The sequence below is a fragment of the Bombus vancouverensis genome, chromosome 14, assembly GCF_051014615.1.
Source record: "Bombus vancouverensis nearcticus chromosome 14, iyBomVanc1_principal, whole genome shotgun sequence".
In the NCBI taxonomy this organism is placed as follows: domain Eukaryota; kingdom Metazoa; phylum Arthropoda; class Insecta; order Hymenoptera; family Apidae; genus Bombus; species Bombus vancouverensis.
Genome location: NC_134924.1, coordinates 930,214 through 950,547, shown reverse-complemented (window position 1 = coordinate 950,547; position 20,334 = coordinate 930,214). Strand labels below are relative to the sequence as shown.

Here is a 20,334-nt window from a genome sequence, read left to right as displayed (position 1 = left end):
TCGTGTAGATATTTTTCTCGGAACGAGCTTGTCGAGCAATTGTTCAGGAAACTTTGAAAATTCTCGCGTGGAACGCTGTCGTGCAAAAGGATCGTTCAACTCCCTTTCTGTTTGATAAATACGACGAGATATCAAGACTACCGGGAATTTTTGGTGCTAGATAATTGCGAAAAATTCATACGTGTCTCAGTTAAGAAAGAAAATTGAAAGCTTACGGAGAATCAGCGATAGAAGTTAGTAGAATGTTGAAAGGGAAAATTTGTTTTTATATTTGTCGAATTAAAAATACCTCTGTCTAGATCTAATTTAACGTTCCTACAGAATCATATTGTAGCTTTTCACTCACGAATAATTACTAATTAGTAACCCAAAACAAAATTACAAAAATAAATTCAAACAGGGAAACGGAGCAGTAGCACTAAACACTATCTTATACACAGAATGAAAGAAGTGCAAAGACCTTAAACTAGTATAAAATCGTCCAAAAACGACTAAGACGAAGCAACGATCGATAGGATGGAAAAAAATGAGTGGAAATATCGCAAACCAGAAGAAAGGAATGTCATGGAGAAGCGTAAGGGGCAAAAACGAAACGCTTGCAGAGAAAGAACTTGAAAAACAAAAAACGAAGAAACGGCGATGAAACCGGAAGGAATTGTGCAATTAAGAAAAAAAAATTAACAGAGTAGCTGCGTCCACTGGCAACGAAAATGGAAAAGTAAAGAAAGAAAGTAAAACACGCGACCTTATTAATATTCTTATCGTACGATGTCATGAGCGTAACGTAGCGACTGTCTAGTCTGCTTCGCGGAGGCCTCTTGATCCCGGTAATTTGCATAAAGGCACGTCCCAGAGCCGGCGAAACGATCAATCAAGTCGGCACGAGAGGAACAACCATTGTCATCCTTTCGACGTCGACCTTAGACGTCGACGACGATAGCAGAGGAATGGGGATCACCGTCTAGAAGCTCGTGAATCTCCTTAGTTCGTTCTGATCGACCGCAATCTACACCGGCGCGAAGCTCTTGCACGCCTCGGTGAATCTTAAATTGACCGCACTTTCGCGTCGAGAATCATATTAGCCGGCTAGAGCTTCCGCTTTTGCGCGCTTTGCCGCGTAATAGCCAGCTGTTTGCATGCAAATATGCCTCGCGGTGTATTTCGCTGTATACGCGTACGCACATATTGCACATGCACACTTGCTAACTTTGAATAGAATTCTCTTTTTCTCTCGACCTTTTATTCCTATTTTCATCCCTCTCCTTTTCCTTCTGTTCCTTCTTCGCGCGAAGGTTGAGAATTCAAAGTGAAGTTAGATATTAGTGTATTATGAGTTGAATATTCTAACGAGATTGTAGGAAATTGTTAAAAAGCTGTCAGGAATATGGCGAGGAAAGGAATGGTACTCGAGGGTAGTTTTTAATAAATTAGGACTTGGAGTGGATTTTGACGTGTTTTAACAATGCATTTAGTTTATCGAATATTTTGTATAAATAAAATATACGGCAATATAGTTAGATTTGATCTTTCTGGAGTAATCTACAATTTTTTTAATCGTTTTTTCTTTTTGAATTCTAAATCAAGTTTATGTATAAGCTACGAACTATATAGGTAATGTCTTAGATCTTGAAACAAAGATCATGTATTGTGGTACTGATTTAGTTATAACCGTGTCATTTTTCATCACTTATCTATGTTATATAACCTAAATCAAATAGTTCAAAATCCTTTTTCCTTGGCAATATTGTAGGTACAAAAATTAAAAAATTACTTTTCACCGTATAATTTCCTATATGCCAATGGTACCTGTAGTATAGAATTTAAGAGCAATTTCCGTTTGTAAATAATTACTAACAGCGTACGTCCATATTGTCTCTGTATAGGGCAATTTAATTGCCATTAGGCAATAGACATACTGGAACAAATAAACAATAACACTTTTTTTAACAGTAACGATTCTTACTCGAAACAAAAAGTATATTTTTGTAATAAATATAACAAGAACATCTAGAAAACATATATATTCTTTATTTATTATGCAAGTTATCTAGGAATAAACAGAATTGATACTTACAATACTTGTAAATTTAATTGAACAGCACATTCGGTTTTCTCTACAACTAAGAGGTAAAAGCGTACAGGCTTTTGTACAAATACAATTGCTTTTCTGTCGAATTTCGACTGTATTAGTGCAAAAAATAGAAAATATTAGGATGCATCTGAATTATTGTACGCTTAAGATATTATAACGATCAAAACAAATGAAATTTTGTCCGAAGTTCTTTCTTGCTCCCAAAGAATCTGTTTGCCATTTACAGTGTTGCCTACAAGAAGCCTTCAATTAAGGACTTCACTAAATACAAATTGCGCAAAGTAATTTCAGAACATGCGTCTAAGAGTGTATAAAAAGAATACCTTCACATCTTACGGAATTTTACGAAATTTTGCACGCCTGTAAATTTTGAGGAATTTAACTGATTTAGAAACGATGGGCTCGAGAAATAAATTCTAAATTAACTCTAAGAAATGGTCGTAGGGATCGTAGAGATCGTAGGAGTTCCATAGAACTCTCGAAACAGATTCGACGGACCACAATATTAGAGAATCGCGTGGAAGCTCGATCGCGACGCTCTACTGTTTGGCATAGCTTGCAAATCTCCGCGTGCGATAAATCGCGCCCCATGGTCTGGAGCAAGTGAAGTGGTTAATTGAGGCTCCGGTGAGGAACTGGTTTTGGCAACGGGCCAAAGTGACTGATCGTACACGTGGAACAGAAAAGCGAAGGTTACTGATCCCGACGACTCGATAATTTCACCGATCATACCATCTTCCACTCTTTTCCTTTCTTTTTATTTGTTACACGAACGTTTCGCCAAGATCTATATATACATAGCGATTATTCCAATTTTTAAGTACAATATTCCGAACAAACTACTAAATAATATGTACGAATCATTTAAATGAGCCTGAACGTCACTTAAATCCATTTGGAAACGTGGTCGAGTTCAGGAAATTATTTACAAAAATCTATTCGTGGAAAATTCGATGAATTACTACAACAGCGTCGTGTCGTTAAAATCGAATTTTCGGAAAGCTGTGAATAATTTCTGCCGGTGAAATTGTTGCCATCAGCGATCGACTGACCGTTTTCGTTTTAGCGACGTTTAATTTTAGTTACGATTCATGTGGAAATTGCTTTCCGAAGAATTACGCGATCTACGCCACGTCCGCGCGTTATTATACGATGCTTGATGAATTGCCGATAAAAATTCGTGAAAATACACAGCTCACGAAAGTATTTGAGCACCTCTGGACACCTGTTACGAATATATTACGTGCGAAATACATACTGATAGTTATGTATATAAATAATTATGTATGAAAAATTTTGAAATTTCATTAGCACCGTTGTAAGTGGACTACGGATTTTTATGCATTAATAAAAAACTCAAAGATGCAAAAATACAAAAGATATTCAAGGCGAAATAGTTGTTATAAGATTTAATGGCGGGAATAAATTTTTGTGTAAGTTAATTACGTTGATAAAAATATGAAATAGCATAAAAATCCAAAGTCTAATTATTAATAAATTAAAAACAAATTTGAAGATGTACTATTGCATAAATTAAATGGTATTTGGTACAAGTACGAGTATACCTATGTTTCACAGAGATTACACAAGTATTTAAAGTGCATTGTTTAAGTTGAATTAAGAGCTTTTACTGTAATTTAATAATACGTGTAATTTTATTTATTATTTGAAACATGAGATATCTTTATGTTTGAATAATTTCTTGCTCCAAATTAAATTAAATTTTAATTTTCTAAGATGCTTAACAAACCTCTGATATTTTATTCATAGCTGCCTTCCTGCAGATTGCTCATTCCAACAACAATATTCTAGTTACATATAACTTGGAAAGCTTTAAAGTAAACGCAAACAACCTGCAGAATTCACCGGAATAGCGTCCAACTCTGCTATAATTACACAAATTTGTTTCACAATCACGACACTATTACACACCCGAATAAATTTCTTCGAATCGACAATTTTGTAAAATCTAATATTGCAACGATTCCATATTTATAACTTTCTCCGTAACCCAAATTCAATTATTCGCAAGTAAAAATTAGATTAATTTTAATAAAATTGTAAATCTATATCATTCCAATTACCTTCTGCAAATATAGAGCTAAATTATAATTTCTTAAAATTTCGTCTAGTTCATTTTGGTTTCAGACCGTTCGTGAATAAGAGACGAATTACAAATCCCAAACCTAGCCCATACTAATTGCCTTCAACCATCATATAAGTATTGTACGACTTAATTTCTCCCAATTTAATCATCTTAATATTCCATTGCCCTTTTGAGCGTATAAACAATTTAGTATGCGCGCAGGACAATTTTACGACGAGTTGTTAAATTCTTGATAATTTGAAAAAGCTAGAACTTTCGTGTAAAAGCTTTTTACCGCGCTAAGTGGTTCCTCTGAGGCTTACACGAATATTGAAGCCACTTAGTCCATGACAAACAACGCAGCGGACAATCAAGACATGAAAATTTCATCAGCGCAGCTTTCCGGAACGAACAAGAATAGATTCATCGGAACTTTCCCGTCCAGAAATACAAATCACCAGATATACAAGCAACTAGAAGCGTGGCTTTACCCTTGTTTACATTTACTACCCCCGGTGTTGCAGTTTATCGTGTTCACTATTAATTTTCACAATCTATACTTTGTACGAACAAAAATAAACTTATGATTTGTCAAATTTCATCAAGGAAGTTAAATTACTGTATAAAATAGTATAATGTTACCTCCTTAACGCACAAAGTTTTTTTCTGTTTGCTAATGAAAATAATTACATTTCATTATAACAAAGAAGTGAAAACGAAGATGAGTAGATACTATGTGCTTTATAAGATATAATATACGGGGTGGTTGGTAACTGGAGGTACAAGCGGAAAGGGGGTGATTCTACGCAAAAAAAGAAGTCGAAAATATTGAATAAAAATTTTTCGTTTGAGGCTTTGTTTTCGAGAAAATCGACTTTGAATTTTCGCTCGGTACACGTGCGGTACGTTATAACGGATCTCACTGTAGATCGTTGTTTCGATGGAAAAATTAAAAAAAAATTTGTATTCTATATTTTCGACTTCTTTTTTCGCGTAGAATCACTCCCTTTCCGCTTGTACCGTCAGTTACCAACCACCCTGTATATTTTCGTGTAATATATCATAAAATACACTGTCCTATGTGATGATTAAAAATATTTCTGTCTGTTTCATCGTGTTTTTCTTTTATAAATATTTTATATTGAAATTAAAAATTGAGAATTAAGATCAGAAAAAATATTGTATTATAATTTATTATTAAAATATTGATATCGAGTTTACGAAGCATAGAAAATATCGAATTTTCGTTCAATTTCCCAATGTTAAAAGAGTAACATGATGTTTTCTCAGAACGAAGCCGATAAAATCATTCAACGATACCAGTAACAAACGGGCTAGCTGCGATAAATAGCAACAAATAGGTGAACGATTTAATCGGTGGTTATAAACGATCGAACTAAGCGGCTTATGCGCGGTGAATAATGATATAATTCAAATAAAACGAGGAAATCGTATTAACAACGAATGCATTTGTTGTAATCGTATACAGTCATAATCCCAAATCAGACGTACCATGTTATTTCAAGGACGGATTTAAACTCGAAGAGAGGGCTACTGAAACGTATAAAGAATTACAGTAATTTCATTTTTAAGCTAATTCTTCGATTTTTCAAAACTAAACGGAAAGCTAATTTTAGTAAAATGATATTAGACATATAAATAGTGATATAATAACGACGTAAAGAATTCTAAAACTGCTCTCCAGTAAAAAGTGGAAAATGTAACTTAACTTCCAGCCTCTTCGTATGGAACCGTATAATAATACTTTAATTTATTTCAATAGAAATACGCAGAGGAAAAGAGAAAAAAAATAATTAGCCGAATTATCCTACATTTTAATAACGTAGAAGAGAAATACAATTTTTGGAAATCAAAATGCAGGTGAAGTTTTATTTCCGTGATCAAATTAATTTAATATTCCCGCTCTCTATGTATTTCTCTTTCGAATCTATCGTTTCGATCCCACTGAAAAAAGGAAAGCACTTGAGATTTTTATTGATAGAACGATTGAAAAGAGGCGCGCGATTAATGAAATCACTGCAATAGTAAGTTGTATTGTAAGTCGGCTTGATTCGATCTTTAATTTATATCCCAGTCGCAACGAACTAATTAGAATGAACAACTGTTAAATCCAGGATGGTTGCGGCAGCAGCCAATTAAACCGGGAAATCGAGTTAACCTCGTATTCTTATTTCTCTGTGCGGATATTGACTTACCTGAGATAAAACCGCAAGATTAAATTGACTTAACTCGCTCTCGTTCTCGAGGACTCGTGTATCAAACTACGTGTACATTTACATCGTTGCTGCTCTGCAGACGACGTAATATGTTCTCTCTGGCTCCATTCATTGAAATTTAACGCGTTATACGAAGTTCCAGGGCCGTCTTTCATAATTCAACTAATATTATTAGCGAAATTTTACAAGCGACAAATGTAAGTTATCAGCATCATAAATGGTCTTGCAGAATGTTAACAAGTTTGATAATAAAGCATATAACCAACTTTGATAATAAAACAAACGAACAAGTTTATCACTGGCGCCAATTTTTCCCTAAAATATACCAATACACTAATAAAATATGAATATATACTAATAATCTTAACAAACAATCTATACTATTAATAATCATTAGACTAGGAACGCTTATGTACCAATTCATACTTGTATCAATATAACTAAAGAAATTGGATAATAGATACTCTACTTTGAATATTACATTATATTATATTTTTATACATTATACATTATATACATTCTGTACATTTGTGCATCTTCGAATTGCTCCAAAAATGCATAAACATCCGCAGTTTAATAAGCATAAAATAGATAAGGCTATCATTAAAAAATCTATAAAGAATACTATTAAACATCCTCCAAATTTTGCACTTGTTCTAAACCCTGTTCATCCGAAAGCACGAAGTGTAGCAATAAAAACCTCTCGAAGCACAAATGGGAGCTGAACGAAACAAAATAAAAGTAGTCGAATGAAGATCCGATAGAAAGACGGAGAATTCCAGTCAGCAACTTGAAAACTCCGCCCCTATTCGCGACTTGCGATACAGTTTGTCGAATAACGGTTTGTTATGCCAGCCAACTGGAAGATCAAGAGGTGTTATTCCATTTTCCGGTCTTACGGGCGCAAGTTTTTCCATTCCTGGTGTCTGCTTGATTTATAGCCACCCTATACTTTCTTGTATACAATAAGTATGGGCACGGGCCCAGCTTCTTCCATGTACAGTACTGTGCAACCTGATAGTCGGATCCAGATTGGCCAGGGTGAAGGACGTTCCTTAAGCCTCGCACGTCCCTGGAATTCCCGATTCCCAGCTTTCTGTCTATCCCGTTCCTGCCAGCCTCGACTCCAACCATATTTCTTCGTTCCCCCGAATAACTAGAAGGGAAAAGGAACGAAGACGGAGAAGCATTGGTCTGGCAATCCAAGGTTTATCGATATATGGTGCAATTAATTTGAACGAGATAAGTGGATAACGAAATATGGGGCTACGGCGCGAAACAACCCTTCAACTGTGTTTGCAACGTATCGAGGTCTATTTTATTCAAACGTTGTATCCTCGTTTGATATAAACCCTGATCCGGGATAGGATCCCTGGTTTTATTATGAAATATCGCTCTTGTTTCGTATGTTTTCGACAGATCGATCTTTTTACGATATTCTGTCCATGCCGGGTAGGTTTTACGGGTCTGCGACGTGCTGAATTGATAATTTTTTTTACTGATCTATAACTTGTAATATTTGGAAAATTCTGAAAATTGTTGTTTGTAAGAAAAATATATAACATTCGAAATGCAGCAGGTTAGAAAGGTAATGATCTTCTCTTGTAGCTTCTATTTTGTATTAATGTTTGTATATTAGATGTATTGCATATAATATTTTTCTAACTTGTGCAGAGAGTATATCACTACCAGTATTTATAAAGTTACGATATTAGCATCTGAAGTTATGTAAAAGAAATCACGTCTAAATAATTTCTGACACGAAAGGTATTTGTATTTTTTAAGTTGACTTTGGTATTTTTTATTAAAAACACTAAAAGCTTTATTTAATACAAGATTTTGATATTACCATATAAAAATGCTATTATAGTCATTTCTAGATAGAATTTGAAATCCCCGTTTTTCTGTATAGAATATTCAATTACTTACAAACTCAATACCGGGTTTAACTCATTTTTGCAAAAATATTTGCACTTTTCGCACCAAATTACAGATTTTTACTGTCATAAAAAAATATATACATTCAGAATGCAACACAGAACATAGATGAGCAGTCATTACAGTGTTAGTAATATACATACAGTCAGTATAAAAAGTATTCGTACAGTAATTAATTTTAGCAAAAATATTATAGAACAACCTTTAATTAACGAAATTCTAACAAATAAAAATATGTATATGTTTCTACAAGTCTGCAGAAAAGTTCATAAAAATAATATGAGATATCTACATACTTTGCGAAAATATTAACAAATATCAGAAAAGTGACAAAAATATGTGCGTGATAAGTATTCGTACAGTTATAGTTTAATGAGAAAAATTAATAAGGCTTACCTAATATTTAGGAGAAGAAATCATATTATCATGTAAGTTTAATTATTTTAGTACTTAGGAGGCTTTCTTTTTTATCTTATTACGACTTGAAGCCGTCGTGATCTTGAATTTATTAAATTGATGGATACTTTACTTGAAATATTTTTCTATTCTCCTAACAGAATTCTCTTTAAATCATTTCTTATTGAAATATGGTGACTCAGTATTTTTCGTTTCAGGTGATCCAATATGTTTTCAACAATGTTTATATCTAGGGATTGTGAAGGTGTTTTTAGGTGTTTTTGAACATTGTAAGAATCCACGCTTTCGTATTAGTAGCATTTTGCTTCGGTTCGTTATCTTGCATCAGGACGAAATTATCTTTCAACCCCATTTCTTCTGCACTTAGATTATTTCTTAAAATGTTTTTATACATTTTATTCTATGAAGAGGTAACGCTCGTTACGCATATATTATTACCATTTTCTACATATTTATTGATATCTTCATAAAGGAAGTAAGTATCGCTTTTTTCTTCGTTTGAAAATTATTCTAGGTACTTGTAAGAATATGTATATACGTTTTATATCTTAAAATTTTCCTACCAAATGATGCTCTACAATAATTTTATTAAAGTTACGTACTGTACGAATACTTCTTACACCGATTGTATAAGTACGTGAAGTTTTTCATGATAAGTTGATTGCGGATTTCTATGCATATATAGAAAATTTGAAAGTATAAAATTATGAAAAAACACACAAATATCCAAAGTATAATACTTTCTATAATACCTGATAAATAGAACAATTTTCTAGCGAGATTCTACACTTTTTAATCATCTTCTGAAAAGTATGAATTTGTATCAAAATCTGCAATCTAGTGACAAGCATCCAAATACTTTCATCAGCCACTGTAACTTCGTTGCAACTAAAACATATAGCAGCGCTAATCGTTATGCTAACGCCAACGACTTAGAAGTATCATGCGAATAGTCGTTGCAAATGACGATAGAAGCGTGGACAAGTTGATAAGATCGTTGTACGAAGAACAGGACAGTCGTGAATAATCCAGGACGAATGATACAATTTGTCAAGCGCATTAAGCGCGTCAACGCGTGTCGCGACTGATGCGTAATAATAATAATAACGAGAGTTGGCTAACGATGGCAATTTTTGCTTTGCAGAGGCCGAAGTGAGATCACCACGATTTACCGGCTCTGGTTGGCTGGCGTTCCCCGCTTTAAAGGCTGCTTACAAGCACGTCCAATTAGAACTGGAATTCCGGCCCGAGGCTTGGGACGGTATACTGCTGCTAGCCGGCGAGAGGGACGATCTTCAGGGTGACTTCATGGCCTTGATTCTGCATCACGGCTTCATCGAGTTCAGGTAACGATATTACTTCGTTAATCGCGGGTTCACCATCGTCGAAGCGGCGTTGCAAAGTGCTGCGGTAAATGTAAATAGTTTAGGCGGAGCGTAGAGTCCGAGATCGATCAGAGTTTCAGTGTGGTTCCCAATGTAATCGGGGTTGAGACGAAAAGGGGGCTGAAACAAGTTGTTTAAGTCGAATGATAATTGGAAATTTACGAACTTCCTGTCTTTTTTTATATCGTTGCGAGTTCATAGACTGAGTCCTTTGGTAGAATTTCAGTTTAAAAGTTTGGAAATTTTAAAGTTTCTTCGTAGTTTTTACAGGTAAAATTATTAGTTCAGAAATTTAGGACTTTAAGTTTTCATGCATACTATTATCGTAAAACTACAAATTCAATTCGAGAATATATTCTTGCTCTTAAATTCTACTGAAACTGACATATCTAAATTTACGTTAACTTATATATCTTTCGATTAAGTTATATCGTATAAATTAAATTATAGAAGCATAAATTTCCACGCGTATCCACAATCTAATCGTTATCAGTTCTCCACACAGTTCTTACAAAATTTCAATTTAAATTCGAAAGTAATGTATTCCACGCAAACTGACAAACATCTAAATACGCAACAATCCAGATACCTAAAATTATTCGGTCGGCGTTAATACCATCGATAACGTCAATAAACCGCGCTAACTTCTGCAGTCCGCTAAATAATTGATTCGACGAAGATCGCGAAAACCAATGAAAAAGAGGAAACGGAAATCGAAGTCCGTGGCCGATGAACAAGCGCATCGATGGAACTCGATCGATCGGAACAGCATAACGAGTTGCTTGTTTGCCGCAAACTGCACAATCTCGTTGATGCTATGTATCACTGTATTATGCCAACTTTCCGCAACTTCCTCCAATATAACGGAAGTTTCCCTGGAAACCTCACTGCCCCATTAACGGTAGGACATCAAAGGAATGGCGCGAAACCACGATTTGCTTCAATTTACTGCGAGACACATTTGCTCTATCGGGGCCAGGGTGTGATCGATAAAGTTCGATGAAACTTGTCGCGAAGACGCGCTCGTCTACTCTCGAAGAATTAATTTTCCATCGTTGGAACGTCGGCAGGATACTCGCGTGTTACTGTCGCGTGCATACGGCTACTTGATCTACGTTTAGGCGACTCAAAGGACTTCCTTTCTTTACATTTGTCTTATTATACTGATTTGAAATTTTAAGAATATGTAAAATTAATGTATTGATTAGATATTATCAATTATTAATCGGACACTTGGAAATGTTGCAAAATAGATTATTAGGAACGTATTCAATAGCTGTATCGACTTTGTAATTATTGTAAAATTGAATATTACGAAATGAATTTGAAATTTTAGGAATGTTTAAGATAGATAATATATCGATCGACTATTATAAAATTATTGAATAAATGTTGTAAAATATTATGAAATTAATTAGTACGAAATTAAGTTAAAATTTCGAAAATATATAAAATATAAAATACATGAGATCAGAAATGAACATACAAAATTTTAATTCGAGTGGCGCTTTAGGTCAACGATCAAAGGTGCACGATCAAAGAATAATTTGTCTAAAATCTCTCTTCATAATTAATTTTCTTCATTTCAATAAAAAATGTTAGGAGTAATAATTTTGGAAGTTATTCCTTTTTAATTCAGTTTATATCCGAGTCTGCTGCGAAACTTTAGTTCCTATTTATCGTAGCGTGTACTTTGCTGCGTTTGCAGTCTGCTTTTAAAAGGATTTTTAATTATTCGTGGGTTGTTCGCGTGTGGATTTCGTTTGGGAAATTTTCGTTCTCGTTTGTTTCGTGGCCCTGCAACAAGCACTGGAAATAGTGAAGTGGCGAGAATAGACTTATTATTCGTAATGATCACAAGGAAGTCAAAGAGGTTCGTGAAGATCGGAGCTTTGAAGTACGGAACAAGAGAGCTGAGGATAGAGAAAGTGAGATTGGAACAGGTGCAATCGGAAAAAATGATTGGATTTTCTCAAATGATGTTAATTTAGTAGTGTATTATATAATATATAATAAGATAACAAGCCAGAGAACATATACAAAATATAAAAAAAAGAAATCAGTATATTATACATATAAATATATACAGAAAATATGCCAACAATGAGCATATGCGTGCATGAAAATCTACAAAAAGCGCATGAATATAAATTACAAATTACAAATTTCGTAATATGCAAGATACTATATTTTTACAATTTCCAACTCGAACAATTTATGTCCCAGACAGCGGAACAATTTACATTTAATGAATTAAATGATAATATAAATTGAACAAATACTAAAATAAATTGATAAATTAAACGACTTAAATAATAGATGAAATAAATGCAACTTATTAATAATTAAATCCTTGTATTTCAATCGAACGAGGGAGATTCCTACGAGAAACGAGCAACGACTGCAATATATCGTTTGATTTCAACTCGCTTTAATAATTCATATCGCAAACAGAAACAATTTAAATGTGCCAGCTAGAAACAAACACATGAAATAATTAAAAAACTCAAACACGTACATTAACTGACAGTTATTAATGATTGAACTTCCAAATTTCAATTATAGATCAGTCGCGCTAAATAACTTGAAAAATCTTTCATATAAGCTCATCCATCGGTAAAACAATTTCCCGAACGAAAATTCTCATGAAAAACGATCCATGCTCTCGCATCCCGCTGACAGAAATTAAAATAGTCTTACCTTCTCACGATAGCCATTATCTGAATGAATTTCACTTCTCGTCACGTGAAAACTAGCCTTAAGACCTCGTTAAAGCATCGCGTTCGCCAGCAGTATATTTCCCTAACGGTGGAGGAAGGAAACGTGAGAAAGTGAAGAACTTTTCCGGAGCTGTTCTTCACGGCATACGCTGTTCACCAGCCACTATAACATCGGTGTCGTCGTTTGAATGCGTCGTTTGACGCGGTCGTTAATTAAGAATTCCGCTCATAAGCTAATTTTTCGTGCACAGCTAATAACTCGTGAGTAGTAGCCGTGGCCGGGCGCCGATTTATGAATTCGGAGATTCGAGTCTCGCCCGGAAGTTCGCCACGTCGACGTGCTGATCGTATTTCCTAACGCTAGCGTTGTCGTTTACCGTTCCAGTCGAAGTTTTCATTAGCTACGGCTTACGAAGCGCTTTGCAAACTCCGTTGCGAGAGTTTTTCACTGGAATACAAGGTGTTACATTTTAATTTAAACTCTACGTCTTTGAAAATACCCGCGGAGTTAGGAAAAATATTTTCTTCCCAGTGTAACGTAACGTTCTTTCATGCTTTGTAAATTCTGTTGTAAGAATTTCTCTCTCGAGAATAGCGCGTGTCCCTTTAATTTAAAATTATTAATTAGGAAAAATATTCTTTGAAAGAGTAGCACGATCATTCGGAAACCTGCAATTTTAGGCTTTAGGGACTTCGAACGTTGGAAAGTCTACTACAAAAGTTTTTCTTTGCGCTGTACGACATTTTATTTCTTCAAAAATTTGTTGCTTTAGAGATTTGAAAGTTTACTAAAAATTCGTTAAACCGTTTTAATTTAAAATCTTATATACAAATTATAAATATACAAATTATAAATATTCTATCCCGATTTAACGTATATTTTTGTCCGAAGTTTAGAACAATTCATATAGATTTGAAACGATTGCAGAATTTAGAAATTGTGGGTTTTGAGAAACTTCCTTACCAGAATTTCCCTTTGAACATACACATATAAAAATGTCTGTATAATTGGCAAAAATATTTTAGTGTGACGTACACACATTGTTTCGTTAAATATTAAATAAATTTCATATCTTGAAGCGCGCATCCACCAACTCAAGAGTTAAAAAAAGTTTCTAGTTAATTATCGAAATAACCGCGTCGAAAGAATCGAAACACATTCTCTATAGATATTTCGTTTGAATAAAGAGCGTAATTTATTCAACGTTGCCGCGATAATCGTTCATTGTTCGTCGATTTCGTTTCCATAATTCATTAACCGTGTATCAAACGATTGATCGTGGAATTTATCGTTCTGCTGAACATATATCAATGCAGAACGTCGAATGCATTAATCAATCGAAGAATTGACAAAACTCATCTGAATGGCAGATGAAAAGCTAAATCAGCTAAAGCTTACTCTATCTCGATCGCTAAAACGCCAGCTTTACGTTTAATAATCGACCATTATCAATTCCTTCAAAATCGCAAAATTTAAGATTTCGTTATTAGAAGTACTTCTAACGTTATTGTGCGGTAACAACGAACCAAGTGTTTCTAAAAATTCCAATTTTATAATTTTCTAAAACATCCATTACCTTCTATCGAAAAAATTCATCATCAATTAATCAGAACCATCAAAGTTTCATATCACGATCAGTTTTATCATTGGCAGCGAAATATACCAATCCCTGCGATATCTGTAAGATTCAATATTTCATCACTGGAAACTCGTTGATAAGAAATCAAGCATTTCTAAAAATTCCAATTTCTTAAATCTCGTTCAATAGAATATCTGTTATTTTCCATTCCAAAAATTCTTCACCGATTAATTACATTTCCTGCATCAAAAATTCTTAATCAATAAGTTGGAACCATTAAAAAATCTCAATATACAAGCCGACCTGTCACTTACAGCAAAATATGCCAATTTCTATGATATCTTCAAGATTCGATATTCCTCCTTTAGCGACACACGTCCAAGCAAATGTGTTTAAAAAATTCCAATTACATGAATTTCATTTTCCGAAATATCGAAAAATCTTCTATTCGAAAAATTCTTCACCGATTAATCACAACTACTAAAGATTTCCATCCACAAAAATGTTCAGTCAACCTGTTATTAATCACACTTGCGCACACAGTTCAGTTCGGTCACAATATATCAGCGATATAAAGTACCGTCCTGAGTAGAAACGGCGATGATTTGAGCGGGCGTCGCTTTCAGATGAAATGAAATCTTCTCGCAAGCCAGCCGAGCCTGAAAGAAGCATCCGCGTGATCCTATATGCGGCCATGTAGTTACCGTTCGCTTTCAACGTTGGAACAAAATCTCGCCGCCCGAGTTTTCCGGCTTACCTATCCAATCTGAGTGGTCTTTTCTTCGGTTAAGCCGCGTGCACGTATCCCGTCGCTGCGAGGCTGTGTCTTTCGACCAGGATGAAGGGAGGATGGGGTTAGTCAGACGAGGATTCTCTCTCGTCGAAAGCTCAAAGAATCACTTTCACGTACACGGATGTCCGCATTACGGTTACATGCACGGTCGAACGACGAACGTGCTCGAAACGGAAGTAATATCGCGTGAGCCGAGGATCGGACGAAAATAGAAATTGGGTCCTGGATAGTGTCCAAAAGATTCTGTTAAAGAAACCGTGTGGATTCGCTGCTGTTCTCTTTTCTTCTCGCCCAGTCGCGTGAAATATGTGTTGGGAGCGGATGAAACTATTTAACACTTGACCTGCTAAGGTATACAGTGGCTACAAAAGGTATTATTTGTATATCAGAGCGTTTATTATTGCATCTACATACTGGATATATAATTTTGTATCATTCAGTAGCACCTTCGTATGGTTGCAGAAATTTCGTACTGTGGGAACGAAATATAATACCTAATGAAAATAATGCTTCCATAGCTATAAAAAATCTGCCCTATCGAAAGAAAATTTCCAGTAATAGATAAGGGCACATAAAAGAAAATTTCAAATACAAAAAAGCAGACGCTACGGGAAAATCATCGTTTAAATGAAAGGAAACAATGCAACGTAAAATAATGCACGGAAAAGATAATTTTTTTAATAAAAAGAATAGAGCAATAATGCAACTAAAAATGAATTAGAAAGACACAGGAGAGGAAGTAGAAAACACAGGAGAAACAGCAGTTAGAGGGCATTAAAAAGGAAATTCAAAGGTGACAAAGGTCAGCTGAATAACGTCAGAAAAAAAATTCACCGATAAAAAATATCCGATCGATCCATCGATAAATAATCCCAGCTATGAAGAACAAACAATGGAAAGAACGTCGAAAAGAAATTCAATAGTGAAAATAATTCCGTCTATCGCAGTTCTTGCCCACGACGTCGTTCGCGTGGTCTACTAATGTACGAAACAATTTTTAAGCAGGCAAATTTTTATGAATGAAACACCTACGTATCGTTCATACTAACAGTTATCTTCCGCAGTAAAAAGTATTAAATTGTAAAAAGGTTCTTGACCTGGGAGCGCATACAACTCAGATGCCAGGTTATTTCTCAGCTTCTACAAAACGGATCAAGATGAAACATATCCTATTTTCTTTCCTAGACACTAGGCTATAGATAGATAAAACCTCATCAAAATATGTTCAGTAGTTCTTACGTGATGCGAGTACAAACAGACAAACAAACAGCAGAGGAAAATTCCAAAAATTAATTTTTTTGATTCCATAGCTTCTGAGCTACTCGTGCATTGCTGTTTCTTTTTATTATTTAATGTGCAGATAAACTTCTATTTTATCATATGTATATAGATAGCGCAAATTATTATCAAATCAGCATGATACCATAAAACAGAAAAAAATAAGAAAAAGCTATAAATATAACAATATAAAAAAAATAAAATAATACCATACGTGTACCAAATTTCTTGGCTGTTATGCAGAAATAAAGAACACATTTATCTATCTAGTATCACCACTAGTATGAAAAATAGAAAAATGAGAAATGTAAGAAAATTATCTTAACTCCTTACTCTTTGTCAAAGTTATCGAACTCCTAACCAAAATTACAATAATATCTACGAAATTCCAAAAATACTTAATCGATCATAAATTAATTACTACGTCAGCAATCGTGATTCACCGCTCATGCGAGGCATGTAGCCACAAGTACGTGACTTCTGTGCAATGACGCGAGCGTCGCGAAAATGTCAAGTGCATCTTGCATACCGGGGTCACCATATCGCGAGGAAGCATTCACTCGAACAAGGTCAGGGTCACGACCCCTTGCGATCTTCGCCACCGGAGGAATTTTTAATTATTTCGCACACATTTTTGAAAACTGCCAACAAGGCCAACGTACACGACTTTTCGAACGATAAAAATCGCCATTTCCTCCGCTGTTTCTGCTTTTATCTTCGTACTTTAAGGGACACTAGATTCTCCCGGATATTATCTCGCAACAATGGCCGGAATTGAATTTCCGCCTTTTCGTTTCGGCTTCGAGTATCCTCTGGCTCGCTAATCGGCTTTTCTCACGATCGCTACGAATGCAGAATGCATAGTGTAGCTTGCGTCGCTATTTAATGTAAACCATTTCGGACCACGTATTCGTAATAGTAACAAAAACGACCCGTTGTCACGAATATATTTTTTAAATGCCACTTTGTATAGTGCGTAAAAAATAAAAAACTTTGAGATATATGTATATTGCAAGGGAAGAAATTCTGTTGTGCTAAGCTTCCGGTATAGGTCGTTACGAGTAAGAATTCGTAAATAAAAATAAACTGCACTTACAGTTATGTGATTTTATATCGTTCTCTATACGCGATGCTTCTATTCGTATTTTAAAAATTGTGTGTGCAAAATGTTTACAATGTTAGGCATCACAAATTATTTTCATTATTTGCTTAATTTTTATCGTAATACGAAATTAAGTATAATAGAGAGTTTAATATTTTTTTTACTAATGACTCTTCGTCTTTTTCCTTTTCCCATTCTTATTATCTGTTTCTCACAAGTGGAAATGCAAATTTAAAAAATGCTATTCAATAAATAAGATAAAATTTATTGACTACCAAATGAGAATGTACGATATTAATAGTTAATATTCATCTCGAAAAGATGATATAATTAATTATAAATTCCAAGATACATTTTAAAGACTGTGTCACTATTATGCTGTTTATTTTTCAATTTATGAAGTTGTTCGGTATAACTATCAGAAATATAGGGAATTGTTATATCCATAAAACGATATAGGCCTTATTCTCGTTAGATTAGAATCAAAATTGACGAGGTACTTGTGGTCAGCCTTAAAACTTACAAGTAGCGGACGCGTGCGGTAAGCAGCGTGTTATTAATTACGTGCTTCGACTGTGTGGGATTAACGCTGCAGTCAGCGTAACTCGTTAAAATTTCTCATTACCATGTCGTTTACCCTCCGACAGTGATAATTACCACAACTTAGAACTCAACCCCTTGCCACCGTGACTAAGCACGCTCCTTTCTGTCCTTCGTTGTTCTCGTGCAGAATCGTTTCGAAAAATAAACTGAAGTATTAAATAATTATTATTGCAACGATAGATTAATAGAGACAGATAATTTGTTATGCATAATTATTTCAGACGTGATTATTAATTATTCTCGGATCGTTCGAATGTAAATGAGGTTAAAAGTTAGAAGTATGAGACACTTTTAATCTTAATTGCTATGATATGGAGATACGTCTACTATAATAATAATAATAATAATATATATATAGTAATAATGTATATTACAAAGTACTCTATTACAAAATTTAGATCTGAACTTAAGATAATTACTGACATTATAAACTTAAGTTAATTGTCGGAGTTATAATTATGAAGCTCAACCTAATTCATGATTATTAAAGATTTTTATAATGTTTGAAATAATCCAAGTTATCGTAATAATAGTCAGGAATTACAATTAAAGTTAAATAAAAAAACTAATAGATTAATAACGAACATGATCGTGTGCTTAAAATGCTATCCAAAGTTTTTTATCTATTAGAATATGCATACATTCTCTTTACAATATCATTCCTATGAAAAACGTTTAATTAAAATTCATACCACGAGGAGACATTTACAACCAAATTACCAATTATTCGAATAGTTCGTAAACATTTTGCCTCGAAGGCAAAACTAAACCCTGGAAGTATACCCTAACAAGTACAATGGTGACCCCTCTAATTCTACGCTTTACAGAACTCCATTAACGTTATACCGGGGAAAATTTAAATCACGCGAATATGTGAATGTCGCAACTGTGAAAATACAGTTTAGATGGTTGAACGTAACACGACTTTGTGAACATACTTTGTGAACAACCACTTCAAACTAATACACACCTATTCCTGCTTTCTACTGGAAAGTTACCAAAAATATAACGAAATCTCTCACAGATTGCTTTTTTAAAACAATTAAAATAAAATAATTGAAAAATGAATAACATTTTACTGTAGCATTTCAGGATTAATAGCAAAATTACTATACTGATGAAAATGACCAATTCGTAATTTCTGCATAGAAATTTTATAGATTTATTACGGTGCATTCTTTTTAGAATTTAAATAATTTTTTATCCGGTATACGTCTTGTTTTCATTACATCATAAATTTTTCACGTATCTTTCTTTTTATTTCTTTCGTATAGTACAATAGAAGGCTGTTAGAACTATCTCTAATTAAAGAAATAATATCAAATATTTCGTTCCACCCCACTATACACATTCAACCAGAGAAGTATAATAAAATCCTAACAATTCAAGAAATCGTTTCGGGTATAGTTAGCATCGTAATCGGTTTAACATTCAATTTCTGGTCGCGGCGCTAATATTCTTGGACCGTTTCCATGACATCGGACATTATCGTCGTACCGGAAGGAGCGAAAGAATCGGTGAAGACAATGACGGACATACGGCATTCTATCTACCATATACAATCGATGCGTTGCACCGTACGCCGCAAACGAGTAATTGCAGCGTCGGGTCGCATCGTTTCGTTTCAACAAATTCTTCCTCTCTTCTCGTCGGCAAAAATTTCGAGGATATTGGTGAGAACTCGCCTCGCGCGAAGGCTTGCTCGTCATGACTATTAATCTCGTGCTTCCAACCTCTGATTGACGTCCCTGTTATGGAATAGTTAATAGATATAATGCTTTTTCATTCTCGCGTCGACGCGCGCGTAAATTCTGTATTATCGACTCAGCAGATCATTGTTTAAGAATATCGCGAGATTGAAACGTGGGATTAGCTAGTTTATACATTGAAACGTTCAAATTGAAAATGATCGATCGATCATGGCAATCGGAAATCGCTCAATAATTTTTAAATATTGTTCCGTGTTCCGTTTTGAATTGGGAAAAGTTTTTCAAACGATAAAAATAGTAATTGCGTGATGGTGCGATTCCAAGTGCATAAATGGATTTCTAAATGTCTCGATTTATTATGAGTATGTATAGAAATGTATTTTAACGTTCGAAT

General features: G+C 34.4%; 1 protein-coding gene and 1 long non-coding RNA gene across 6 annotated transcripts in view; one reads left to right on the top strand and one right to left on the bottom strand.

Moving 5' to 3' along the window:
• The window catches only part of LOC117158163 (pikachurin), a 262,596-nt gene that overhangs the window by 185,074 nt on the left and 57,188 nt on the right, over window positions 1-20,334 (top strand). For all 5 annotated transcript variants that reach the window (XM_033336804.2, XM_033336803.2, XM_076624242.1 and 2 more), the window contains one exon: window positions 9,915-10,116. In XM_033336804.2, the coding sequence (XP_033192695.1) occupies window positions 9,915-10,116 (202 nt within the window). The remainder of the gene's footprint in view (window positions 1-9,914; window positions 10,117-20,334) is intronic.
• Window positions 12,865-14,908, bottom strand: LOC143303611 (uncharacterized). Its single transcript, XR_013060103.1, has 3 exons — window positions 14,770-14,908; window positions 14,453-14,695; window positions 12,865-13,323 (listed from the first exon to the last, which is right to left on the bottom strand). It is a non-coding gene; the product is annotated as an uncharacterized LOC143303611 (long non-coding RNA).